We start from the raw sequence: 27,693 nt of genomic DNA, 5'->3' as shown, positions 1-27,693 counted from the left end.
CAACACCCCCTGCTGAGATCCAGGTCACTCTGCCCCATTGGCTGTTTGCGTCTCCTCTTCCACTTTCAGAGCTGAGACAGGCCCACGCCATGATGAAAACTCTCAGCTGAGGAGCCAGGAGGATGGCAGCGAGTGTGGAACGAGCCAGCTGATTGTGCTGCAACCCGTCAGAGAGTCTGGTGGGTGTGGTTCCTCCGCTGGGGAAGCCCCTTTGCTGCACACAGCCGCAGACATTGCCTGGGCAGAGGTTGGACTGGGCTTTCTCCTCTCTTCTCAGACCCCTGCAGCTGAAACTGACGACTGCTCTTCCCACTCTTCCTGGCTACTGTCCCCCCCCCGTTCCCCCTCCAGCTCTCTTGCTGTGAAGCTTCCTGCCCACCCCTTCTCCATCCTGCCCACAAGCCCTTATGCTTCCAGGAGCCCCACCCCAGGATCTGTCCCCAGAGCAATGATGGATGGCAGCTTGGTGGCTTCTGCATCTGCTAACGAGATCTTCACCTCAAGACCAGCTTCAGCTCGGAGTTCCCATAACAAAGGCGTCCAAACCCATGGGCCATGCCACCGTGTAACACACACGCCTCTGGAGAACACCCAGCCCTGCCGGCTGGAGACTGCTCTAACAGTGAGAGACCCTGACGTTCCCTGCCCAGCCCTTTGTTGGTGGCTCTGTTCCTGAACCACAGCAGGGAACTGATCTGTCCTTTTGCTTCTGCCTGAATTGTCTCCTGTGCCTACTCCAGGGCAGGCACTTGGGCTCCCATGTCTCCTCTGGAGACTAGCACGCAGCAGCCCACCAAATGCTGCGGCTAGGTCAGCTCCACCTCACCCGCTGACTGAACTCTTCCAGCAATCCAGGATGCCTGTGGCTGGGGCGACTCTGCCAGTCGTACATAAGAGGTTGGAAAGTTTCATCAGCCGAAGCGTGATGGAGCATTTGCTAGTCCCTTCTTGCTCCCCCCGCCTCCTTCCCCTAAAAAGAACTTTGCCTCTGTTCTTTCCACTTCCTTTAAAGGAGCCCCCTCCCTGGGGGATAAATGCAGCTTTTCTGTCTTTCCTTCCCCCCATGCTACTGCCACCTTTTTCCAGGGCAGCTCAGTGCATGAGATAAAGGATCAGCAGGAACGTGCATCTGGGAATCTCTCCATGTGTTTCCGGTTGGCCTTGGCGCATGAAGCCAGTTATTTTATATATTTTTGCCAGCGGGATCCAATAAAGCCATGTGGAGCATTTTGAATTTGCATCACTGCCTCCCATGTCAGCCCTGCACCCTCACTTCTCACACCCTCAGACTGGGGAGCAGAGATGTGTCTTTAAATAACTGGAGTAAATCTTCCCTATTTGAAAGGGAAGGATTGATGCCACAGACAGAATTCATCATAGAGGCAGGTGCTCTGTAATCTATTCCCACCCCCTGCAGCTCTGTCAATGTCTCTCCATCCCACATACACCCTCCCTGCTCCTTCAGTCCTGACCTCTGCGGAAACCAGAGCCAGGACAGGCAAAGACCGTAAACTATTCGCTCCGCCCAGCCCTGTCTCTTAACAACCCTGGCTAGTCCAGCCCTTGCCCTGGGCACAGCTCCGGTAACAGCCATCGAGGGACCAGTTGGGTTTTGCTAACTTCATTTAAGTTGTGCTCAGTTTAGATTGGCCCCTGTTACTGGTGCCCTATTGTGCTAACCCCCTTTCCCGGCTATAGCTCAGGGCTCTGATTTCCAGGAACTTCACAGCTTGGGGATGATGCAGTTGCTCCTTTAGAGCAAAGCCAGCATAGCCTGAAGGCAGTGAAGTGGGTAACCATTTTAACTGCAGACTCTGAAATAATTTGGTAAATTGCTGTTAAACAGCAAATACCGGGGCAGACTTTTATTTTTAAGAACAAGGCTGTGCTCCATTGAATTGAAAGGCAATAATACCTAACTCTTCTATCACATGTTCAGAAGTAAATCTCAACACACTTTAAAAATTTACAGGTGGGGAAACTGAGGCAGTGGGAAGGAAGTGACTTGCCCAAGGTCAGCCAGCAGCACAGCTAGGACTGGAAACCAGTTCTGAGTCCTAGTCCAGAGGTCTGTCACCTCAGCCACACTGCCTAGGTTACACAACAGGTAACTAACCAGTGGAACTGCCTGCTGTAAGATATTGTGGCAAATAGGTAAATCTTACCAAGCTTAATGTTATACATGGATAAGAGTAGCTTGGGTGGTAGAAGATAAAGTAAAAGTTACAACAGCTCCCACGGTCTCTGAAGCTCCTGCTGGAGGCAAAAGTAGATGGTGCTGGGGAGGGAAGAGAGCTGAATCATCTCTATGAGTGAAAAGCTCAGGCATGTTGTGACATTGTGCCCAGCAAGAAGGTTATGAATAACTGCTCCGCAGGCAGGCTCTGGTAAATCTAACTGCAGGGCAGGGAGGTGACCCATCTGCAAGGGGAAGCTGGCGGCAGTGCTGCTGAGGTGGTAGCTGCTTTAGGTGGGTGCAGGACAGTGGGATGCAGGGGTCTCCATGCAGCAGATGGTTGGGTGTGGGTGCAGGACAGTGGGATGTATGAGTGTCCATGTGGTAGCTGCTCTGGGTGGGTGCAGGACAGTGGGGTGCAGGGGTGTCTGTGGTAGCTGCTCTGGGTAGGTGCAGGGGTGTCCGTGTGGTAGCTGCTCTGGGGGGTGCAGGACGGTGGGGTGTAGGGGTGTCCGTGCAGTAGATGGTTGGGGGTGAGGGCCTGTGCGGTGCTTTTCCCCAGCCAGCCATTGAATACAAGGCACAGGGCGGTGGAGGAGGAGAATTCCATTCCTTGCCGGTGCCCCAGAGCCGCTCCTAGCAGCCACGCAGGGCTGGAGACCTCCTACTCCCCACCCTGTAGACACATGCTCCCTTATGGAACTACAACTCCCATCGTGCCCCACGCTGCCCCGCCCCTCCCAGCCGGGGGGCTGTTTTAACCCTCCGGCTGCCGGGGAACAGTGCAGGCGGGAGCTCAGGTAGGGGGCGGGGTCTGCTGGCCGGTCGGTTCTGTGCTGGGACAGGCTTTGGGGGAGCTGGCTCTGTGGGCGGGGACTGCGGAGCCGGCCTGCTGCGGTGCCTGGTTGTGTAACTGCTCCAGCCCCGCTGCAAACCCGAGCGGGAGCGTTGTAAGGGGAAACTGGCGGGGGGAGCCAGCCCTATACTTTATGGGAGGGCAGGCTGGGGGGGAAGCTGGCAAGGGGGGACAGGCTGGGGTGGGGAAACTGACCCTGTTCCGGGGGGGACGCTTGCTGGAGAGGGAAGCCCGGTCTGTGCTTGGGAAGAGGGGAGATACTGACTGGGGGCGGGGGGGAAGAGCTGGCTGTGCCCAGGGTCGGAGGGACCCTGAGCTGGAGGGGGAAGCTGGCCCGTTCTTGGGGGATGGGGGAGAGAGGCGGGGGGGGGACAAGCTGATGGGGGGAAGCTGACCCTGTTCGGGGGGGGGTGCTTGCTGGAGGGGAGCTTCCTTGTTCTTGGGGGACGGGGGAGATACTGATTGGGTGGGGAGCTGGCCCTGTGCCTGGGGGATGGGGAACTGGCTGGAGGAGGAAGCTGGCCCTGGGACGGGAGGGGGGATATTGGCTGGGGGGGGCAAGCTGGCCTTGTACCTGGGGTTGGGGGAGACCACTGGCTGGCGGGGGGGAAGCTGGCCCTGTACGCAGGGCAGGGGACAGGCTGGTGGAAGGGAGGGATACTGGCTGCTGGCCCTGTGCTGGGGCTCCGGAGGGGAGCTTCCTGGCTCATGAGGACCCAGGGCCCATCTCTGTTCCTGGTCCTGGCCAGCTTGGTGGTGCTCATCTCCTGGCTGTGCACTGGCTCCTCATGGAGGAGTTGGTGGCTCAACCCATGGCCTGGTGGTTCCTAATACCCATCCTCAATGTTATCCTTGTCCAGTGGCTCAGCCTTGCAGTTGTCCCCTGCACACCAGCCGTTGGGTCCAGGAGGGTCCGGCAAAGCCAGGGACAGAGAGAGCTGCCCGTCCTGATTGGTAAGATGCACGTGCTACAGTAGCTGCTCTGCCTTATGCCTGGATCTTGCCTTCATTTGGGCAGGTGTCTAAGATGCCAGAGGGCCCAGAGCTGCACCTGGCGAGCTGCTACATCAACACGGTATGTGCAGGGCTCATCTTCTCAGGGAAGGTGGAGAAGTCTGAAGTGAGCAAGAACTCAGAAGTGCTGTTTGAGAGTGACACGTACCTGATCTCTGCCACCTCGCGGGGCAAGGAGATCAAGCTGACCCTGACACCACTCAAAGAGAAGAAGAACACACTCCCAGGCAGAGGGAGAGACAGGGAGGGGCTGAGCCAGAACGGTCTCCAGCAGCCCATGGATCTTGTCTTCCGCTTTGGAATGTCAGGCAGCTTCAAGCTCACCTCCGTGGCCGAGCTGCCCAAACACGCCCACCTGCGGTTTTACACCAAGGAGAGCCCGCACCGAGCCCTCTGCTTTGTGGATATCAGGCGCTTCGGGAGGTGGGAAGTGCATGGGACGTGGCAGCCAGATCGAGGGCCATGTGTGATGCTGGAGTATGAGAAATTCAGGTGAGATCCACCATGACCTTTCATCTCTGCTTGAGAAACTGACCAGGAGTGTGTGTCGAGGCGGGTGGAGGGGCAATGAATGATAGACACAATATTCTAACAGTGAATTCTGTGGGAAGCCTGGTGATAGAATATGGGGCCTTTTACCATTACAGGGACATTTTGTAGCTCACGTTTATGGAAACTCTGTCTTGAGTTGAAGACTGTCTGGTGCTTTGCATTCCCAGAGATCTCGCTATGAGCAAGGGAACAGGCTTGGTTTAAACATCCTCCTATGTGGCTTTTTCTTATATAACAAGCGGACAGCACAAAAATAATTCTGAAGTATTGCAAAAGGGAAGAGTACAGCTGAGCGATTTAACCCTCACAGCAATGGCTCTCCAGTGGCTATGCAGGCCACCTTGCTATCCACTCAGTTCAGCATGTTGAGAACCAAGCTGGGGGAGGCTGAATGGTTGGGAATGAGGTAGGTCCATGAGGTCTGTTACGCAAAGTGGGAGACTGGAAAAAGCTGGAGATCCCCTGGGTTAGTACCTGTTAACTGACTATGACAGAAACCCAGATGGCTTTGGTCGAGCTCTTGTATTACTTTGTACAAGTTAATGTTTCACTCTTAATGTGTCTGTTACAGTCGTGAAACAGTGCAAGAGAGCGAGGACCCTGCTGTAGCTACTTTAACACCCGCAAAATCCCATGGCAGGCAGGGAGGGGCTTGTAGCTTGATGGATAAAGGGCCTGGTCTCCAAAGATATTGAGGGTCCTAACTTCTGTTGGAAGAGCCTAAATACCTTAGAGGTTGTGGGCCAAAGTGCCCACTTTGTATTTCACAGGTAGAATTCATAGCTGAAGGGCGTATCACTGACTGACAGAGGTTAGAGATTGAAAGGGGTCATTGGGTTGTTTGGTGTACACACGCACGCCTGCCTGTCCAGGTACCATGTGGTACGTTCATTAGTGGATTTTCAGGGTTAGTTTTGAATTTGCTGAGCTTTCGGTTTTCCACCGCTTCCCTTCCAATCTTTTCCCCCCTCATATTCTTAAATCTTCCTTTCTCTAATTGTATCCCATTCAGTCATCAGAAGCTTGGTGAGTTTGTTAGTTAATTCCCTGAGCACCTTGTCACAGGCAGGTTGCGTAAAACGATTCCAGAGTCTCCCGCTTTGAGTCCTCGTTCATTTCCTCCCCCTCCTTTTTGATGAATGAGCTACTCGCTCTTCAGTGCATTTCTGCGTGGCCACTTATATTTATTTCCCTTTGACAGCATTCATTGAATCCTTCTCTCCACTGCAAGCCTCACCTGGCTCTACATGTTGGTGTTCCCTTTGATGTGCAGATCTTAGAGCCAGCCCTTCATAAAGCCACTCTTCAAAGGCTCCTTCTTGTTCTTTGTATTTGTCAGTTTCAGAGGACTCAGACTGCCTTGGATGCCTTAATGGGGATGTCTCTTACTGTTCCTCCAGCCTTCTTTACGCTGTGGTGGGTCTTTAAGGCTTCCTCTTATCACACTCAATTTCTTAATTTGCTTCCCTGCAATCAAATACCTTTATAACTTCTGCATTCTGGGAACCCGTTTCCAACGGGGCTGAATTCAAGTAGCTTACAGCACTGCCCCTGCTAAGGAAACAGCGGGTCATCCTTGTACCTTTACCCAAAGGGTTTCGCCGCTACCTTAATCGTTTCCTGTCTTATTGTAACGTCTCTTGATGTCTAATGCTGCCCACTCCTCTCTCCTGCACAGATTGTTTGCATCTGTATTTACAGTCTTGCTATAAGAACCATCCCCTAAGGTTTCACTTGTGCCTGTTAGACCATAACCTCCATCATTTTTAGTTTCACTTCTCCCTGCTTATGTCTGGAGGCAGACCTTTCTGCAGCAGAAAACCCCACTGGAGAACAACCCCACCTCCCATGTTGGTTACTGTGTTGGAAGCACATCACAGGCTGAGTGAGGTGGTCGTTTCCCCAGCCCCTCCTCCCTAGCTGACTGGCCCTGCTGTCTTCCAGGGAGAACGTGCTGAGGAACCTGTCTGACAAGGCTTTCAACAAGCCCATCTGTGAAGCCCTGTTAAATCAGAAGTTTTTCAATGGGATTGGCAACTACCTCCGAGCCGAGATTCTCTACAGGTGAGCAGGGTGCAGAGCGGAGAAGAGGAGGCCTGGCCTGAGGAGATGTGGTTCAGTTCCATATTCCACCCCAGGCTCCCTGTGTGACCTGGAGCAAGCCAGGCCTTGTTTACACAGGGACGCTGAAGAAAGTTCAGATGAAATAACTGAAGCTGTGAAGTTAATGCGCGGGACTTGGAGCGCATTAAACCCTTGAGGAGGATTCAGCTACAGCAAACTAAATTACTTCTGAATGAGCCTCTTCAAATGGGGGGTTATGATACACTTTCACTGATGTGCCTTCACTTCACAGCTTCAGTTAACTGGTCTGAATAGCCTATGGAGACAAGCCCATAGCCTCTCTGTGCCTCAGCTTTCCTATCCGTACAATGGAGATATTAGCACTACCTCAGGGGTTGGGAGGATAAATACATTAGAAAGCATGAGGTGCTCATGTATGTATAGGGTCCCTTTTACATAGTATTAGGCAGCCAGACCATGTGATTCCCATCCCTCTAGCTACAAGACCAGCACCATGGAAGGGTCCAAACTGTGGAGAGGCCACCCATTCCCTTGCTGAAATGCAGCCAACCCATGTCCGTTACAGTGCTAAGCATCCACAGACAGCACTGCCAGAGCACTTCATCTTTGAGCACTGTGCAGTTCCTGCACTACACGCGCTGCCAACACAGCCCTGACCATTTTTTTCCCCTGAGTGGCCTATATATGCTGGGCATCTCAGATTTGGCCTGCAGTGACACTTTCAGTCCGGGACCTTGCCTGGGGAGCTGAATTACACCGTGCTCACGTGCCGTAGTCTGAATGCACCAGTATTTTACTGTGTAGATTACATCCAGCTCGTCAGAGATGAAAAGCCAGTGCTTCCACCCACTGCGTCAGCAATCTCCCTCCCCTCCCTGAGGCCGGGACTTCATTTGCACTGGCTGGCATTTGTGCTGGGGTCCTCACGTAACACATGGACTCTCCTAGGTTAAAGATCCCTCCCTTTGAGAAGGCTCGGACGGTGTTAGAGGCTCTTCAGCATCGGAAGCCGGTGAGGAGGGTGGAGAAGGCTCATGCACGTACACAGAAATGTTCCAGCTCATCACATAGAACTCGGGGTTCGGTGCTCGCCCCGTAGTGCCTGAGGATCGCAGCACACGGGGCATGATGGTGTCAGTGGCTCTCGGACCCTCTACAGCCCCAGTTATGAGTTGTAGCTTTAACCCTAGAACTTCCACCGCTTCTGATTCGGGTCCTGTTGCTCTTTCTTCTTGTTAGAATTGGCTGCTGTCTCGGAGGTGGATCCTCACCATGAATCAGAGGGCCAGACACTCTGCCTTCAGGGCTTGATCTGGGTCTCTCAAAATCCCTTCTTATGGGGGATTCTCAGTTTAATTCTTCAGGCTTTACTCTCCCTGTGATGTGCAGCCACACTGCCATGGCCTGGAGTCTGTCAGATCCCCCCTGCTCAGCCATATCATTATGTGCATGGCTTGGGCAGGTGACCTGTGCAAACAATAGTGGTGCCCATTTAGCAGTTGGCTCTGAGTCAGGCCTGGAGCAGGCAATGCTCCAGCATGGTGTTTGGAGGGGTGGTTTTCTGGAGAGCTGTGAGACAGGGCCTGTTCCCTTGTGGTCGTTAAAGCTCCTCTGGCACCTTGTCCAAGCAGGGATGTTAGCACCAGAACTTGCCAAATCCCAGCTCTGCTGACTGCATTCTGACTCCTCAATTAGCTACACAGCTTGAGCAGGAGATGGAATTCTTCCCTCCCCGTGCTCAGACTTGCTGTGGGCTCTTTAACAGTTCAGTGAGTGCATTTGGCTCCTCCAGGAAGGAATCGCTCGCTTCCTCGTGTAATATACAGCACACGTATGCTTAGTTTATAAAGCACGTTGGGGTCCTTTGGGAGGACAGATGCTACGCAAACATCCACTTATCCTCCAGTGCCTTTAACTCCTAGGAGTTGCTATGCAAAAGTGCTGCATGTAAAACTTGTTTGCAGATCTTGAGCCAGATGGACCATGACTGCCTATCATGGCATATACGTCTATGGCTCCTGCGTTGTGTATACACTGGCCTTTGCTGGGGGGACTGCACACTGAAATATGCAAGTGGCTACTATACAAGGCAGTCACTTGACCATTCCCTCCCCCTACCAATCTCAAATGTACTCAAAGGGATTTGGGCACCGAACTTCCACTGATTTCAAGGGAAGTTAGGAGTTTAAGTACCTTTGGGGATCTGGCCCAAAGATCCTAGTTGCTGTGAAAATAACCCACAACTAAGAGGACCACACTAGTTTAGGCTCCAAATCTGACTATTCTGGTCTAGTGCTGTGTGACCTCTGGAGGGGAAGTAGCTATTTTGAAAAAAACCAGATACCGTTTTTGTCTGACCGGCCTTTCTCCCTCCCCTCCCCCGGCCTGTCTGTGTAGCAGCAGTTAAGTTACAAACACCTGCGGTGCAGTCAGTGATGCGTCCCAGCCATAAGAGATCTTTAGCCTTCAGATGCAGCCAGGCAAAATTCAGTCCTGCGTAGAGTGGTATAGTGACTGATGTATACAAGTGAGTACTTTACAGAGGCAGGTCAGATTCCCAACTGCATCAAAGTCTATGGAGTTAGCCCTGCTTATGCCAGGGCTGAATTTGGCCTGGTATCTGGAAACAGGGAGCATTTAGCTGCTGGAGGGAAAGGAAGCTGGGTTGGAGCACATGTCAGGGCAGACTTAGGCCACTGGTGAGGGAAATCTTGGGGAGGGGCGAGGAGGAGGATGGCTTGGCAGCTGTGGAGGAGTTGCCTTATAGGAAGGGCTGGACAGCTGGGAGGGGACTAGACTAGTTGTTTTTGGAGTGGGACCAGCTGCTACAGAGGGGCTTGGAGTAAGATCTGCACTGCAGTCAGATGTAAGTGCAGCCCGTGTCGACATAGCCAAGCTCTCTTTGATTCTCCTGCCTCACTAAAACTAGCAGAGAGGCTGTGGCGCCCGGGCTAGCCACTCCAATACAAGCCAGCCTGGGATCCGGGGTATGTACACCGGTGGCTATTAGCAAGCTGGCTCAGGTATGTCTGCACCTGCTGTAGTTGCACCTCAGATTGCAGGGTTGGGCCTACCCTTGCTGGGAGGAGGAAGGGCTGGATGGCTGGGGCAGGGTTGCATGGGAGAGGGTTGGCTTGGGCTGTGTCCGGGGTGCCTGTTTGAATCTCCTCCTCTCAAACCCAGCAGAGTCCGGACCTGACCTTGAGCAAGAAAGTGAAGTTAAAGCGGGAGAATCCAGACCTGCTGGAGCTCTGCCATGCGGTGCCCATGGAGGTCATTCACATGGGTAAGGAGGCAGCTCAGGGAGCACAGCCTTGGGTTCCTGCCCTGCAGCGGGCCATGGAGCCTGCGGGTAGGGGTGACTCAGCTGCAGGGGAGGTGCAATGAGATGTTGAAGTTGGAATTGAATCCCTGCTGCCTCCAGCTGAGCAGACACTCAGCGACGGGGGAGGGGTGGGACAGAGCCCTCCTGGGGTGGCTTGGGACGGGGGGCAGCGGGAAGCAGGGGCGCTGTATGAAAACGCTCTGGCTGGGCGTTTAATGCCAGTGGGAGGAGGCTGGGCCTTTGTGTGAGAGGCAGGATGACACCAGAAGTGCTGCATGGGGTGCACTAATGGCCCCTGCAAAGCTACTTCCGTCGCGCTGAAATTGTTCAGGTTTCAATGGGTAGCTATTGTCATCGACCAGTAGCAAAAGTCTCCAGCAACCAGAGACGGGACACTTGATGGGGAAGGCTCTGTGTTACTCCAGAGAATTCTTTCCCAGGGGTCTGCCTGCTGGGTCTTGCCCCCTTGCTCAGGATCTAATTGATCACCATATTTGGGGTCAGGAAGGAATTTTCACCCAGGTTAGATTGTCCAAGAACCTGGGGATTTTTTGCCTTCCTCTGCAGCATGGGGCACAGTTCACTTCCAAGTTTTAAACTAGTGTCAATGATGGATTCTCTGTACCCTGAAGTCTTTAAATCTTGGTTTGAGGACATCAATAACTCAGCCAGAGGAGTGGGTGGGTGAGGTTCTGTGACCTGCAATGTGCAGGAGGTCAGACTAGATGATCCTGATGGTCCCTTCTGACAGTAAAGTCAGTAATGGGAGAGACCCATGGTGGCCCTGTTTGCTGAAGAGCGGAGAGCAGATGCATGTACTGTCCCCCTGCTCAGTGTTCCCAACACAACAGTTGATTGCACAGGACAGACTTCACTCCCTGTCCCAGCTGGGATGTGTCCCTGACTCCGTCTCTGGGACAAAGCGAGGAGATGCCCCATTGTCCATCCATTATTTTCCCTCTCTTGCATCCTTTCTGGGTCTGCCTCTGCTACAACCTGCTGTAGGTTGTGGCCAGACTTCCCCTGAGGATTTCAGCAAACAGATCCCTCCGCCCCACCAGAGCTAACTGCATTGCGCTCTGGCTGTGATGGCCAAGCCAGACACCTGCGGACATTGGGGGAGAGGCAAAGCAAAGACAAGTGAGCCCAGATACAAGAGAAATTGACGACCTCTTGGCTTATCAGAGCAGTCGATGTCTCCAGCTGGTGTGGAAATAGAGGCACTCCCTTAAAAACACCAAGCTCCAGAGAGCTGAATGCTTTCAAACTGCCTGTGTGCAGGCTGGAGAGGTCCAAATCCATCTCCAGGCCATCCCACATGGGGTACGTCAGGGGGAGCCCCTGGAAGGGTTCAGAAAGCTGTAGCTGAGCATTGCTGCTGCTCCCAGCAAGAGTCACTGTAGCATAGAGCAAAGCCCACACACAGATGATCAGCCCCTCACTGCTGGAGTTGCAGGGGGAGGCTGTAGCTGAGAGTTTTCCCTGATGCTCATTTTTGTGTCCCACCAGGGGGGAAGGGTTACGGTCCAGAGCCCTCTGACGATGCCGCAGCCTTTGAGGAGTGGCTGCAGTGTTACTGTGTCCCTGGCATGAGGTCGTTGCGCGATGGCAATGGCAGGACCATCTGGTTTCAGGTATAAACCACGGTGGCCTTGCATTTGGCGGGGCTTGACTCATGACTCGTGGGGCTTGACCCTGCTGCAAGAGGAGACTGGCAGGATGCCTGCCCCAGGGCTGGATTAATGCAGGGGCTTTAGGGGCTGCAGTCCAGGACCTTGGGCTAAGGGAGGCTCAGTGGGCCAGATGTGGCCCACTGCTTCTTTTCATCCAGGCAAGTCTCAGCGCTGCAGGCTGGACCCTGTCCCTGAGCCTTGGCACCCCACCCTGGAGCTGCGAGCACCAGCTCGCTGATGTGCCCCTGCGGCCCCTAGGCGGGGGTATTCAGGTAATCTCTGTGTACCAGCTCTGCAGCTCCCATTGGCTGTGTACTGTGGCCAGTGGGAGCTGCGGGGGCAGCACCTGCAGGCACGGGCAGTGTGCACCGCGCAGAGCAACCTGGCCCCTCTGCCTCGGGGCCGGAAGTGCCAGCCACCTCTGGGAGCAGAGCAGTGTGGAGCCAGGGCAGACAGGGATCCTGGCATAGCCCTGTTGCGCCGCCAACCAGGTGCCGCCACAGGTAAGTGCTACCCGGCCAGAGCCTACACCCCGCACCCTATTCCCCTGCTTCAGCCCTGAGCCACTCCCCACTTCAAACCCCCAGGGTCCCCACAAAATCTAATACCCCTGGGCCCACAGGAGAGAGAATCCAGCCCGTCCCGCTCTGCATCACCAGGAGACATTAGCTAAGCCTAGTACAAAATCTGTCCCTTTGTTACCCGCACAAAATTCTCGGTCTCTTGCACACTCTAGAGCACCCACCTCTACCTAGTTCCTAGGGCTCAGGTGTGACGCTCTTAATTTAGGCACTCTAACTTTACCCCTCCGTGGACTCTGGGCTCTACTCCTCCAGGCTCAGAGCAAACACCCATTCCCTCTGGGCTCAGGGCCTAATCTTTCTGAGGGTTTGCAAGGTCTTTTACCAGTGAAGGAGCCTTACACAGTTAAGCTCTATTTATTAACAATCACCAAACCAGAATGCACATGCTACACATACAATGCTCACCACTCCCAATAAGACAGATGAACTTTCCTTACTGGCCAGTCAGAATCAGGTCATCTGGGGGACTTGAGTTTCTGCACGGTGTGATTGGCAGAGTGTTGAGGTCTGGCAGCTCTGATCCTGGGGCTGTGTCCTGGAGTTGGTTCCCAAGAACTTCCTTTTGGGCCCCAGTTTATACAGTGAAACTTGAGTCCTGCTTAGCTAAAGACAAAACAATAAAGAAATGAGGATTTCCCAGCCACAACTATAAGTGATTTCTTGCCAGATGGAATGCTGTCAAACTGAGTCTTTAACCATCTTGAGATCTGTTTCTCTATCTGGTGATAGTGGGTGCTATTAGGACAGTGTCTCCTTGTCAGTCCGATGCTACATTCCTTTAGTGTAATTTAGATGGAAAGTGAGGATGTGACTTCCTGCTTCTTAGCTAGTGGCTGCTGCTCTCAATATGGCTGCAGACAAAGGCCTTAGGCCTTACCATATGGCTACAAGAAAAGGCCTTGTCCTTACACTTAGAGACTCAGAGATCTCTCCCGCTCACCAGCAAGGAGACCGGATGTGCTCAAGAAATCCTGTCCCGCTCACCTGGGCAACTTGGAGGAGGGGTCGAAAGAAATGGAGGACACAAACTCCAAGCCTAGGGTGCCAACATTTGGGCTTTTACACTATTTTGAGTGAGCTACTGCTGCTCCGAGATGCCATTCTGCCACTGCCTGTTGCTCTGGCTAATGTATGGGTGCCCCTGCTGCAGGGTCTGGCAGCATTTCTGATGCCTGATGGGGGTTTGAACTGCCCTTTGGATTGGGTTAGGGCACTGTCTGAAAGCTTTTTCTTCCTTTGCAGGGGGAGCCTGGACCTATGACCCCGAAAGGTGAACATCAGCTTTACTCTTCCATGCTTTGCAGGGTTCTCTTGCTTCTGGTTGGGTTGGGAGAGGCAGGGAGAGCCGTTGCTTGCTGTGGAATTGTTAAGGAAACAAGCGATGCTCTTCTCAAACTCTAGCTCGCTGCCCTGAATCCAGTAGTGGTTACTCATCATTACCCCTGGGTGACAGTTCAGCAGCCCGGGTGAAAGGAGATAGTGAGTCTCCAAGAGTCCCATTATTGTTGGCAGCCCAGTATCAAGTGGCCTGTGTACCCTACAAGTGTCCATGCATGTGAACATGGGGAAGCTACCACTGTCGCTCTCTGTGCTATTCCTGCTCTGTGGAGAGAGAGGTACGCAAACCAGCCCACTCTGAGCACCCTCAGTGCACTCAGTTCATGTATAGTCCAGGCAAGATGTCCACAAAACCAGGCCAGCTGTGTCCAACCTCTCAGAACCATCTCCAAGCTTCCAGACCAGATGGGGGAGCTTTTCTTCCTTGCATGGCTTCCCAGAGGAACAGAGGGCTGGGGATTAGACCTCTGACTCACCTGCAGTCAGGCCCCTTTCTCACCTCCAGAGTTAAACTGTCATCTTAACATTCTCTCCTGCAGGAGAAAAGTCTCGCAAGAGGCGCTCACGGGTGAATGCTGACCCTGAGCCTCCAAGTCCAAAGGTACAGAGCCTTTGTCTAGACATCTCCTGTATCTCTCAGTTTTTATGGGGCCCCTCTACTCCCAGAGTCATTCTCCTGCTGCCCATTGTGCATTTCATTGGATCTTTGTATGGAAGAAGCTAAACACCATCTCAACCTTCACAATCCCCCTGTTATTCCCAGATGAGAAAACTAGAACAGAGAGGGACCAATGTGTTGCCATTAGGGTTTGATGAATTAGGACTAGAACTCATAGAACCCAACCTTGCACTCTTGTCTTCTAAGCACTACCCTAGATAATACCACCTCTCAGCTAGCCACCTAAGTCGTGGACACTTTACTGACACGTATCCTGACGCTAGGTGTGTGTTTGTACATACATTTGTACACTCGTCTCTGTAGAGAGGCTCAGCATCCCAGAGATATTCTGATAGCTGGGATCTCAACCCCACGCTCTCATTAAGCTCATCTCAGGATGAAACGAACGCAGTACAAGAATAATAGGTTACTTTATTTTTCAGTAGTCTGTCATCTGCTGGCCTCAGGAGTGGGGTTAAAAAAACACTCTTTTATTGTCCAGAAATTATTAAATCTCACGTTCGAAGGTGAGCAATGTACTGCAAATGTCTGTTCCTTGAGTAAGAGACAAATCACTAACAGGGTCATGCTGACCAAGGGGTGTCTTTGGAACAACGGAAGTTGTGCGACTTGGCTAAAGGAAGCATCTTACAGGTGGGTACAAATGCAGCTTTTTTTAACTGTTTAAGTCCCTGCAAAACGTTTAATCAAAATACAGGTGCTATTGACCTGAGGCTGTGGCATGTGACTGGTACTACTGCCCTTGTTTGGGTTAATAGTGAAACAGCTAATCTATTCCCCTTTGTTGTTAAACTGTGCAAATCCGCAGACATCCCTACGCATCTCTGGCTGGCAGACTGTCAAATATCTGTGTCTGTCTGCCTGTGTAACATAGGCACTACTAAAATAAATATTCTTTCTAAGGGCCAGCCAAGAACCCCACCGCACTAGGTGTGATACAGACAGAGTAGTAGATGGTCCCTGCTCCTAAGCCAATGATGTGAGCTTTGTCTTTGCGTTGCACAGCACCAAATGTTCTCTCAGCATGTATTGTAAGGGCTGCGGGAACAGCTGGTGATGTGCATTCCTGAGGTGGAGAACTTTAGGGAGAACAGGGCCAAATTTTCACATTTGGTGCCTGACTTTAGGCAGGTTAAGTGTTAAAACTTGCCCCAGTTTGCTCCTAGCTGATGTGTGTGGAGTAAACTCCATAGAACAGATGGTTAAAACTGTGCATCTAACGGTTGAGCCGCGAGCAGCTACAGCACTTCCCACAACAGCCTTTGTCCCTGGTCCCCCTGAACTTTCTAGTATGTTCAGGGATCTCACAGAAGAAGTTAAAGTCGCATCCCCGTGACTGGGAGTGCACATTTCAATCATCTGCCTAGGTTACAAAGCCGGTGCCTAAGAGAAGTTCGAAGGGCAGCAGCAGCCAGGAGAAGGTAGCAAAGCAATCTGGCAGGAAGAAGGGGAAAGAGCTCGTCCAAGGAGCCGAGAATGCCAAGGCACATGAAGCAAGAAAGCCAGACACCGGTTCCAGAAGAAAAGCATCAGCAAGTCAAGCGTCTCCCACAAACGAAGCTCCTGCTGCAGATAGGAAGAGGCAGGCATCTGCTCGGAGAAGCACAGGTTAGAATGCTGCACTGGCTCCAACATAAGCCTGGGACAGGGATAGGCCTGGATGGCTTATGCTGGTCAAGGTCAATCTGGCTTTTTTTCAGAAGTGGAATAAAAGAGCTTGTGTTCTGCAGGGAAAGGGAAGCTGCATCCACCACCCACGCACTGTAGGCCGGGCACTGGAGTTAGAAATTCTGAAGCTAATTCTCTGTGCACGTGTTGTGTGACCAGATCACTGACCATAGGCATGGTGGGTCCACAGCGAGTGATTCCTTAATGGACACCAGGATAGCAGACTGGTGTGTTGGGGCAGGAGATGCCTTACACAGGATCCTGGGGCCCCAGTTCTGCTGCTTTGACTGCAGAATTTCCAAGTATCAGGATGGAAATCTTTTTAAAATTGCCTGGTGTGCCCAAGACAGGGTGGGTACTAAGAGAGAGAAGGGTTAATCGTGAGGTGATGAGGATGGCTCTGAGGACCCGAGCTGGAGTAGAGGGGAGGAAGGAGAGGATCTGGCCAGCACTGAGATCTGAATTCTATTAGGAGGAAATTGGCACTCCCTCCGGCGCCCTCAGGTTTCTCAGGCAGCAGAGGTAGCTTCCTGCCTCCTTCAGTCTTCCCGCGAGAGAAAGTGAATTTCCCCTGCTGCAGGGTACAGGCAACTTGACTGTCAAATTTTGCCTTCTCACTGCTCTGACTTTCTCCCCTGTCTTTTTAGGAGCAACTACTGCTGCCCCAAGATCCAGGCGGGTGAAGGCTGAATGACTGGTCTGGCACGGCATCTGTCCTCACCCCAGCCTGGAGTAACTCAGATGGGAGCTCACTTGCTACTGCTGCACGTGCTGAGGGAGATGCGGTGAGAGCAGCTGCTGGAGTGACTCTTCTCTCAAGTGGGCTTGCCCACTGCATTGTTTCTTAGATCCCTCCTCAGAGGGGGCTTGCTGCAGGGGCTGTAAGCAGCTGACGCAAGAGTCCTGCCCCATGAAATGAAGAAGGTGATGCTGTGGCGTCAGCCTCCCTGCTCGGTTACGGGGTTTTATTCCTTTTTAAATGCGGCTCCAGGACACAGCAATTGGGTGACTTTGTATCAAACCCCTTGAAAGCTGCTGGGGCACCCGCTGGTGACTGCAGCTGAAAACTGGCGACTCTTGGCAGAGAGAGGGAAATTCAACCTCAGATTTCCCCTACTCGGTGCAACAGTTTCCTGAGGGTCAGGTTGCTCTTTCAGAAATTCACCTCTGCAGAGGGGACGTGCTGACACTTAGCTGTTGTGTGGAATGAGTCCATCAGTGAGTCACTCCTGAGCTGGGCTGCCCAGAAACCAGTGCCCTCAGGTTACAGGCTCAGCAACTGTGCCAACCTGCTCCCCCTCCTCCTAGTGTGGTTCTCTGACCCAACTGCCAGTGCTTTTAGCAATCTGATTTTAGTACTAACAATAAAACGTTTCCATAAACAATCCCTTGTGTGGCTGCTTTGCTGTCACTGCAGGAGACTCTCTGCTGTTCTGGAGGCCAAGTATTAGGGCAAAGCAGCAATACAGTAGTATTGTGGCTTACAAGGCATTCTGCTGGGACTACCCTTCCTGTGCGCTAGTGGCTCAGATGTGCCTCTTTTCCAGCTGGTTAAAGGGAGTTCCTAGTGGCCATAGCTAAATAGTGCTGGATTCCTCTTGTGAGCATTCACATGGAGAAGGATGCTACAGAAATACCTGTCCATAAATGGAATAAAGAAGCTCTTCTAATAACTGGGAATTAATGGCAGATTCTTCTGGCGCCAGTTCAGGTGCTCGCCTGGATCATTTGGCTAGAACTATTTTTTTCATGTCGGGAGGGAGTTGGGGGGGCCTTTGACTGTGGGTGAGAACCCTGGCTCCCCATCTCAATTAGGGAACGGTGCAGTGAAACTGAGGGGCTATTGAGAGTGCCCCTGTAACAGGCTGTACCCTTATGCTCACCACTTTGTACAAGCGTGATCGTGGTTTTGTAAAAGTTTGCCTTGTGAGGTATCGTTTGAAAGGTCATAATCGGCTGAACATTATTGTCCTGGTAAAATATGTGCAGCAGCGTTGTGTGTACAGTTATAAGATTCTACTGTGTGACTTTACTGAGACATTCTCCAAGTTTAGAAAAACAGTTTCAAACTGTTTGCCCAGAGACCAAGGCTAGCCAGCACCTCAGCCAGCTGTCAGCACAATCAAATGGACTATCACCTGGTTAAGCAACCATTCTTTGGCAGTAAGAAAGGTGTGAGCGAGAAATTTACATCTTGGCAGTGGAATAGCTGGGCTAAACAGACTGGCTGTCATGTGAACTCCAGCTGGAGATGATCTTCAAAGAGGAGGAAAAGGTACAAAAATGAGGAATAGAGGCCCCAAATCACCTTTCTCTCCTCATCTCTACTCACGGCATTGACAATGTTTGAAAGACAAAGAAGCTGGGGAGGGGTCCTGGCTTGGAAGGAATCCAGTCAGACTGTTGTAAGCCTATTGTGAGAGAAACCTTCTTGCTCCAAGTTCGCTTAGCTTGTTAGGTTAGGTGTTAGTTTGCATTTTACCTTTTATTTCTTTGTAAACAATTCTGACTTTTATGCCTTATTCCTTGTAATCACTTAAAATCGATCTTGGATTGAAGTGTTTGGAGAAACTCCATTTGGACAGCAAGGTTTGTGCATATCATTTTCTATTAATGAAATGATGGGTTTTCTATGAGCTTTTATTGACAAGAAGGAGAGCTGGACAGTGCAAGTTGCCCATTTCTGGGGACACATCTGGGACTGGGAATTTGTTTGTGTCCCTCTGCAGTATAATTCAGGAGTGGCTAGCAAAGAGCACTCATCTAACTCAGCTAGGAGTAGTTTACATGCTAGAGGCTGTGAGCAAGCCAGGAGTCGTTGCTCTCACAGCGAAGCAGTGTAAAAAGCAGCCTGTGCTGGAGAACTGAGGGGAGACAGCTGTTCAACAGTCCAGATTGTACCCTGGGTGGGTGAAAGTGAGCCGGTACAGTGTACCAGTCAGGAGCCAGGACTGACCCATACACAGCCCACATTAAAGCTCTCTGGGCAAAGCTTTAACATCCCTGTCCCTTTTGCCTTCCCTGTCGGCAGCCCTGCCCGTAGGGTCCATACCGTTGCCCCCCCCCCCGTCCCCTCGCCCCCCGGCTGGCAATTTAAAAGGCAAGGGGCTCCCGGCCACTGCTACTGCAGCAGCGGCCAGAGCCCTGGGCCCTTTTAAATCATTGCCAGAGCTCCAGGCAGTGGGGGTCAGGCAGCATAGATGGCCTGGCTGGGGGAGACTGCCACCCCCAGCTCCGCCCCTTCTGCCTGAGGCCCTGCCCCTTCTGGGGCTGCCCCTCGTACCGGTAAGAATTTATTATTACTTTTACCTTTTGACCCTGGAGAATGTCACAATCCTCAACCTTTCCACTTCATCTTTAGCAACATCCAAGGCTCCTATGCTAACAAGCAATGGCCAAGTCTTTCACCTAGGAAACAAGTGACCAAAGCAAGTTCCTACAGAAATGCAGCTGGCTTTTCATAGGAAATACTTCTCTTGGCCTGATTAGTGATAGCACAGCTAAACGGTGCCATGCCGAGAAGTAACATCCTATCCCCAAAACAGTGTTTTTTAGAAGTGACTCTTCCTGGTGCAGGGCATGGTAAGGGGATTCATGGCCCAGGGTGGCATCTACTGCTACAAAAGTCCCAGCTGAGCAGCAAATACCCCCTGCACCTGGATTCCCTTCTTTCACATTTATGTATCAGTGATCTCGCATGCGTCTCTTGTGGTAAGTGGGAGACACACAGTCCAGTGGATCTAGCTCACCCACTGGCCTACTGGTTGATGTTTAGTCTACCAGCCAGATTTAAAAAGGGGTCTTATTAGTGACCTGTCAGCTAGAAAAGTGTCATTGCTATCATGTTAGATGCATGCCTGGTGCTCATCACCGGGTGTATGGAGCTGCTGAAAGAGGATCAGTTTTGGTATATCATGTAATGCTCAAATGTTATTGGGTAGCCAATCTGGAAAAATCATAAAATCACAAAAGAGCAATAACTTGAAGCAACATAGTATAATTTTGACCAGAATTGGCAGAAAGCTTCTAAATACAATTGATAATGTAACTATACACTCAAACTAGTATTGGTTGGGAAATATTTAGCCCCAGGTGATACCTTTTATGCATTTTCCCTTACTTTTTTGCCTTTGATTAAAGCAAAAGTCAGTAGTCACATGACAGCATGAGCTTGTTTGACCATGTGTTACACTGTCGACTGGATTTATGAGAAGTTTTTTTTCTAGATATTTTATGACTATTGGTTACTGTCCAATGGTTCCTGCACTGGCAAATGATGATAATACAGTGTATACCATGAAGAACTATTTTCAGGCTATGTTCTGCTCTCTGGACCAATACTGGATCTATGTTGTTTATGATGAAGCAATCTACTGCAAAGCACAGATTATTAAACAGAGGAATCAAAAGGAATTTGACCATGACCACCTTAATGTGGGAGGCACGCATCCTGCAATGAATTTCATGGATGGTGTAAGCAGTATGATGCAGGAAAATGGGCAGCCACTTTTGTGCTTCAGTCAGCCATACTCTAAAAAGGACAGCATTAAAATCCATGAACTTATAAATGAGGCAATGTATTCCTTGAAATGGATGGCACTTGGTGATTCCATGAACAATAATGATCTCCCAGAAGATGAGACGCATGTTGGAGAAAACTTGAACATGCTTTGGAGAAGGCATACAGAGAAGACAGAGTGGAAGCACAGAATGCTGTGGCAGACTTCATGAACAGAACCCAATCAGCTCATGGACTCTTATGTTAATCTGTTCAGATACATTTCTGTTCTGGGAGAACTATGTAATGGATTTCTCCCAACTACCGATGGATTACATAGCAGCAAAGAGAGATGATAACAAGTCTATGGAACTTGAGACAATTGTAGTGTGATAATGTGAATTATTCTAGGTGGGGATGTGTAACTGTAGCAGAAGCCAGACTTCTAGAGGAGAAGCCAGCTATACATCATGCCCTAGCTGATAGCCAAGGAGCAGTATACTGGACTGCCAGACCTTTCAGTGGCATATGGCGTGACATGGCCATCGAGCAATCTCTCAGCAAGGACTGTGAGAAGCATCATCATCTTTGCACAAAAGATAAGGCTCTGACCAAGTATTACCTGACTGCACATTTTGAGGCAGCTGTAACAGCTATGAGAAAACAAATGTGTGGAATGCAGCCTTCAGCAACAGAGCTCCACCAAGAAGCTACCACACAGTGCATGGCTGAAGATGAAACTGCTGTCCCAGATATTAGGAAAAGTTGTGACTGAATGACGAATCCTTTTAGCTCTGAACCTGGAACGAGCCCAAATGACAGACTGCAATGTGGACTGGGGCCCCACCTGAAATTGCAGAAAGTTTGTGCATGAGACGTGAGAATGGCCTACAAGAAATGAAACAGTTTGTAACCAGTAGGCTGCAAAGGGGTGAGGTAGATCTCTTTGATCTCATAGAAAGGTCTAATCTCAAATCATTTGGTAATCTCAACAAGACAATCTAACAAAAGAAGCAGCAGACAGCACAAGGGAACGCTACTGATCATCACATATTCCACAAGCTGACAATTATCTAGCTCAGAGATGTTGGTAGCTGGGGTGATATGAAGTGTGAGCTGGCACTGTTCCACTTTCCCTCTTAAACTTGGCTGGAACTCTAAGGGCTTGTCTACGCTACCCGCCGGATTGGTGAGTAGCAATTGATCGGGGGGGAGGGTCAATTTATTGCATCTAGTATAGACATGATAAATTGACCACTGAGCGCTTTCCCGTTGACTCCAATTCTCCACCAGAACGAGAAGCACAAGCAGAGTCGATGGGAGAGTGTCAGCTGTCAACTTACCACAGTGAAAGACACCACGGTAAGTAGATCTAAGTACGTTGACTTCAGCCACACTATTCACACTTCAGCTATGTGATCTTAGATTGACCCCCTGCAGTAGTGAAGACAAGCTAAAGAGCAGCACGTTGTCTTAGCTGCAGAAAAATCTATCAGTGATTGAGCTACCAGCCTCCTGTAAGCCAACGTTAGCTATTACTGATGTCACGAGGATTTTACCAATGGTATGCACAGACCCTGCCAAATGGAAAAACTTTTGGGGAACTGTCTGATCAGCTACTGAACCTTTATCCTTGGACTAAAATGACAATACCCGGCTGTTGGTGCAAATGAAGAATCAATGAAAACTGGTGAGAGCCCACAAAGGGAATGTCCAAATGCAAGAAGTTTGGAACCAGATTGTGGTAACACCATTATCAGAGCAAAACTTGAAGCTCATATCAAAGAATACACATAACAATGCAAACTTTCTCCTCTATGACCGGAGCGGGGAGTGTGAATAGAAATGATCAGCTGGTGATGAAATATACCTTGTTGGTGGGTTTTCACATCGCACAAGCATTGAAAGTAGGGCCTGGCACGCATTCTGCAATACCAGAACTTGAGGCAGATCACAAGGAAGCAGGTTCGTGAGTGACATGCAAGAACATGCTTGAAAATCTCAGGGAAGGAGAACACCAAGCTGGAGTGGAGGGAAACAATCCCAGAGTTAGGACCCTCCTTCCAGGTGATGACATGGTATCCTCTCATTAAGGATACTCCTCCAAGGGAGGTAACCCCAGTTATTAGGAAGAGACAGATAATCATAGGACTGGAAGGGACCTTGAGAGGTGATCTAGTCCAGTCCTCTGCACTCATGGCAGGACTAAGTATTATCGCTAGTTAGGTTTTGTGATGGCTGGGAGAACTACACGGTGAATTGCCTGCAAGTTGCAAAGGATGGGGATCTATCAAGACATCTAGATTGACCTATGTGCAGAGCTGGGGGAGGAGCCATTTGTTGGGGTATGTGTTAGTACCAATGACATAGAGAAAGGAAGGAGAGAGGTCCTGCAGGCCAAATTTAGGTAACAGTTTGAAGTCCAGGAACTCCATAGTCACATTCCCTGAAATGCTTCCAGTTCCATACACGGGGCTAGACAGACAGGAAGAACTGCAGGTCTCAATGCATGAATGAGATGCTGGTGTTTTGATTTAGGTTTATGAGGAACTGGGGAACCTTTGGGGAAAGGAGGAGTCTATACAGGAACAAGAGGCTCCAGCTAAACCAAAATGGAACCAGATTGCTGGTATGTAAAATTAAAATAGGTCATAGTTTAAAAACTCTAGGGTCTAATAGCTGCAGAAGAGCATAGAGTTTGGACAGACCCATCCCTTAGGGGAGGATTAATTTAAAGGGGATACTCTGTCTCCTAATAAAGAGGAGAGGATAGAAGCTGATAAAGTACAGGTAGACACTGAAGAGTCAAAGAAGAGTCCCATTCAGTTACATCCCATGAAGGCAGACAACTAAATACTGACATTTTATAAGTGCTTATATACAAATGCTAGAATTCTAAAGCCAAAGCTGGGTAAACGTGAGTGCCTCGTATTAAAGGAGGCTACTAATATAATAGACATCATGGAAACTCAGTAGAATGATGATCAATGAGACGGTAATACTAAGGTACAAAATATTTAGGAACGACAGTATGTTGTGCTGGTGCGGGCGTGGCACTATATTGGAAAGAAATCAGAGTCAAATATAGTAAAAATCTTAAAGGAATCAAACTGTACCACAGAATCTTTATGGATGGAAATTCCATGCTTGAATAATAAGGCTATAGCAGTAGGGATATGCTACCCCTGCCCTGACTAGAAGGCTGACAATGATGTGAAATACTGAGGGAGATGAGAAAGGCTAGAAAACCCAGTAATAACTGGAGGATTTCAACTATCCCCTATTGACTGGGTCCATGTCATTTCAGGAAGAGATGCAGAAAGAAAATTTCTAGACCCCATTAAATGACTCCCAAGGGGTGAGGCAATTCTTGATTTTGTCCTAAGTGGTGCAGAGGACCTGGTCCAAGAGGTGAATATAACTGAACTACACGGTAATAGTGACCACAATGTAATTAAATTTAACAGCTCAATAGAGGGGAAAATACCAGAGAAACCCACCACAGTAGCATTTAGCTTAAAAAAGGGGCAGGATATACACACAAAGTAGAAGGCTAGTTAAATGGAAATTAAAAGGCACCATAAGAGTGACATGCCTGCAAGCTGCATGGCAACTATTTACAAACACCATAATAGAGGCTTAAATGAAATGTACGATATACCCCAAATATTTTTTTAAAAAAAGCCCGTGGCTCAACCATAGCATAAAAGAGGCAGAGGCAAAAAGGCATCCTTTAAAAAATGGAAGTCTCATCCTACTCAGGAAACTAGAAAGAGGCATAAACTGTAACAAGTCAGGTGGAAAAGTCAGACGACAAAGAATTTGAAAAGTAACAGGTGAAAAAAATTGAAAACTGACAACTTAGTCCTACCCTTTGTTTTCTAAGTGGAGAGAGGTAAACGGGGGGGGTCCCTCAAGGATCTGTACTGGGACCAGTGATGATCAACAGATTCCTAAATGGTCTGGAAAAGGGGTTAAACAATGAGGTGGCAGAGTTTCCAGACAATAGACAATTACTCAAGCTAGTTAACTCCAGGGCCAGCTCCAGGTTTTCTGCCACCTCAAGCGCCCCCCCTCCCCCCCCCCAAAAAAGCCACAGCAGTAAAATCGCACCACTCCACTCTTTGGCGGCAGGCCCTTTGCTCCGAGAGGGACTGAGGGACCCAGCCCTGAATTGCCACCGAATACCCAGACATGCCACCCCAAGCACCCGCTTCTTTAGCTGGTTCCTGGAGCCAGCCCTGGTTAAGTCCAAAGCTGACTGTGAAGACTTACAAATAGATCTCACTAAATTGGGTGACTGGGTAACAAAATGGCTGGTGAAATTCAATGTTGATAAGTGCAAAGTAATGCACATTGGAAAAAATAATTCCAACTATACATACAACATGATGGGATCTAAATTATCCAGTACCACTCAAGAAAGCGATCTTGGGGGTCATTGTGGCTAGTTCTGTGAAAACAGCTGCTCAGTGTGCAGTGGTATTAACAAAATGTGAGGAACCACTAGGAAAGGGCTAGATAAGACAGAAAATAGCATCATGCCACTTTCGTGAATACTGCATGCAGTTCTGAACTCCTCATCTCAAAAAAGAGAGAGTAGAATTGGGAAAAGTATAGATAAGGGCAAGAAAAATGATTAGGGGGGGATGGAACAGCTTCCATAGGAGGAGGAATTTAAAAATTCTGGTCCTGTGCTGCTTAAAAAAGAGGTGACGGGGGTTGGGTGATAGAAGTTTATGAAATCATGAATTGTATGAAGGAAGTCTCATTTACTCCTTCACATAACACAAGAATCAGAGGTCACCCTATTAAATTAAACAAACAGAAGGAAGTACTTCTTCACACAAACACACAGGTCACCTGTGGAACTCATTGCCAGGGGATGTTGTGAAGGCCAAAAGTATAACTGGGTTCAAAAAAGAATTAGATCAATACATGGAGTATAGGTCCTTCACTGGCTATTAACCAAAATAGTCAGGGATGCAACCCCATGCTCTGGGTGTCCTTAAACCTCTGATTGCCAGATGCTGGGACTGGATTGCTTAATAATTACTCTGTTCTGTTCATTCCTTGTGAAGCACCTGGCACCACCACTATCAGAAGACAGGATACTGGGCTAGATGGACCATGGGTCTGACCCATTATGGCTATATGTATGTTCAAAGCAAACACTCGAAGTAAGCAGAGTGATAATGTGGAGCTTGGACTCAGAGCAATCTCTTGGGCACACACATGCACTGTTCTTTGGGCGGTACTGCCAGGGAATTTGTTTACCGAATTTGTAGTTATTATGATGTAAATTTTTTTACCAATTTTTTTTTCTTGCCTTCATGTTAGCTGCCATTCGCGTGTTGATTTTTACCTGTATTAGTTAAACGGTTTAGGAAGGTTATGCACATTGTAAATGTTGTGCAGCAATAATATAACAATACAGCAATAATGCAGCTGGTTTGTACACAGTAGCCAAATTCAATTAGATTACAGTTTAACCTGGTTCGGCTCATGGTTTCTAGTTGCTTGCCAACTTAATTGTCCATGTATGGTAAAGTGAGGTGTAACTGGCCAGTCTCTTGTTTACAAAGCACTTTACTTTTTTTTATTTTTAGGGTTTTTTTATGTTAGGGGATTCCTTCACTATAAACTGATATCTTCTAGTGTCTTTGGTCTGGGGGATGCATCTTTAAACAGCTAGTTAGTTAACATAATAAAGTTGGGTTTTTGTTTGTTTTACATTTCTTCTGTTTTTTAATAATACAAATTTAATACACGGATTAACTTAGTTTGTTTACAGTGTAATGGGGACCAAGTCTCTTATAACACAAGCTATACTTTTGCAGTTGTATAGATATTCATTTTTGAGGTGCATTACTAATATTTGATACTAAATGTAATGCTTAATTGCTAGAATAGATGCTCCCAATCTTCTATTAGGTGTATTGCTGTCCCTTGCCGAGCACTCTGTTTTAGCAAAAGAGTTAGTAACATAATTTTTACCAAGCTTTTTAGAGTTAATTTGCTTGTGATACCAATTCCACTTTTAAGTATTTAGAAACACAAACGTTAACAATTACTTCCCTGCAACAGAACATAAAAGAAAAGTGTATAACAATTAAACCAAAATAAATTTTAAATGCAAGTTCATGCAAACACTTTAAGGGTATTACATTTTTATAACACTTTGCTGTGTTTGGGAGCCAAAGGTGGAAACCTATTGAAACCCTTTGGTTAGCTTTATGAATTATTGTTTTTTTTAAACATTTTTGCTATGACATTTTTATAGGGATATTTAAAATTGCAAACAAGTTCATAAAAACCCAAACCAGAATTTGACATTTTGTTAATATTACCTTTACCTTAATGTTGAGCTTTCCCCTTACATTTTTTTCTTTGAATAAAAAAATAAAAAAAACTGATTAATAAAAGAATTCTTCTGGTTTTTAATTGTACATATATTTCTGCCTGAACAAATACTGCATCTATTTATAACTGAGACCTTTTTGAACTTTAAAAAAATGATGATGATGATATTATGATGCTTATACCCCAAACATAATAGTAAAACAGTGTGGTACCACTTATTTTTTTTTAAAAAGGTAGAAAATTGACTTTTGTTGCAACAAAATAAAGATAATTTTTTAAAAAGTGATGTTACACACACACACATATACCCCACCCACCCACCATGTACATGACAAACTTACAATTAAAAACTAATGGCGCCAGACTTCTTATTTATACCTTGTGGCGAACTGGGAATGTTCTTAATGTTTTCTCTGAATACTGTGTTGGTGCCTCAGTGTCCTCTATGCAGTTCTTAAGTATCTAGGTGGTGGAATAAGGGTGTGTGAGAGCTACAGAGCGAAGGGCCAGTGCACCTAAATGCTTGGCACTCTGTCTCCTAGCAACTGATGGCCTTGGCCCCTCCTCTGCAAAGGTGCCAACTGAAGGTGTCGAGACAAAGGGATCAGGTGACCTCATGGCCTGGGAAAGGAATTGAGCAGAGAGGAGGGGCTGGAGGGGTTTTGGAGTCTGGAGTTGGCTGGAGACAAGGAGTGAGGTGCAGATGTGGGGGTCTGGCTCACTATCCCCCAGAATGGACCCAGCAGAGGGGTCTGGTTCGCAGTACCTACAAGCTCTGTTTTAGACCTGTCATAAACAGATAGTTAAGAGTTAATAGAACAGGAGTACTTCATGGCTCTTTTGCCTGTAAAGGGTTAACCAGTTCAGTGAGCCTGGTTGTCA

The 27,693-nt window shown here is 48.9% G+C and overlaps 2 protein-coding genes and 1 long non-coding RNA gene across 12 annotated transcripts in view; 2 read left to right on the top strand and 1 right to left on the bottom strand.

The window, feature by feature from the left end:
• Nucleotides 1-1,232, top strand: part of LOC116822600 (COMM domain-containing protein 4) — a 65,989-nt gene extending 64,757 nt beyond the window's left edge. For all 3 annotated transcript variants that reach the window (XM_075069499.1, XM_032776599.2, XM_032776598.2), the window contains one exon: nucleotides 70-1,232. In XM_075069499.1, coding sequence (XP_074925600.1) covers nucleotides 70-110 — 41 coding nt within the window. In that variant the 3' untranslated portion in view covers nucleotides 111-1,232. The remainder of the gene's footprint in view (nucleotides 1-69) is intronic.
• Nucleotides 102-18,538, top strand: LOC116822599 (endonuclease 8-like 1). Of its 8 annotated transcripts, none has more exons than XM_075069496.1 (10): nucleotides 102-179; nucleotides 4,051-4,538; nucleotides 6,543-6,662; nucleotides 7,632-7,695; nucleotides 9,867-9,969; nucleotides 11,518-11,642; nucleotides 13,508-13,535; nucleotides 14,143-14,204; nucleotides 15,650-15,890; nucleotides 16,598-18,538. In XM_075069496.1, the coding sequence occupies exons 2-10, from the start codon at nucleotides 4,060-4,062 to the stop codon at nucleotides 16,642-16,644; spliced, it is 1,269 nt and encodes a 422-aa protein (XP_074925597.1). In that variant the 5' UTR covers nucleotides 102-179; nucleotides 4,051-4,059; the 3' UTR covers nucleotides 16,645-18,538. The 8 variants fall into 8 exon arrangements, 7 of the variants coding, with proteins under 7 accessions (XP_074925597.1, XP_074925595.1, XP_032632485.1 ...); XM_075069494.1 differs by lacking the exon at nucleotides 102-179 and adding an exon at nucleotides 2,907-2,976; XM_032776594.2 differs by lacking the exon at nucleotides 102-179 and adding an exon at nucleotides 2,984-3,080.
• Nucleotides 18,539-26,554: 8,016 nt separating this feature from the next.
• Nucleotides 26,555-27,693, bottom strand: part of LOC142047319 (uncharacterized) — a 117,350-nt gene continuing 116,211 nt past the window's right edge. The window contains exon 3 of the long non-coding RNA XR_012656533.1: nucleotides 26,555-27,597. This is a non-coding gene — a long non-coding RNA (uncharacterized LOC142047319). The remainder of the gene's footprint in view (nucleotides 27,598-27,693) is intronic.

The sequence above is a fragment of the Chelonoidis abingdonii genome, chromosome 9 (genome assembly GCF_003597395.2).
Source record: "Chelonoidis abingdonii isolate Lonesome George chromosome 9, CheloAbing_2.0, whole genome shotgun sequence".
NCBI lineage: Eukaryota > Metazoa > Chordata > Testudines > Testudinidae > Chelonoidis > Chelonoidis abingdonii.
The sequence above is the reverse complement of the archived record's forward strand: the minus strand, read 5'-3'. Positions and strand labels throughout refer to the sequence as shown.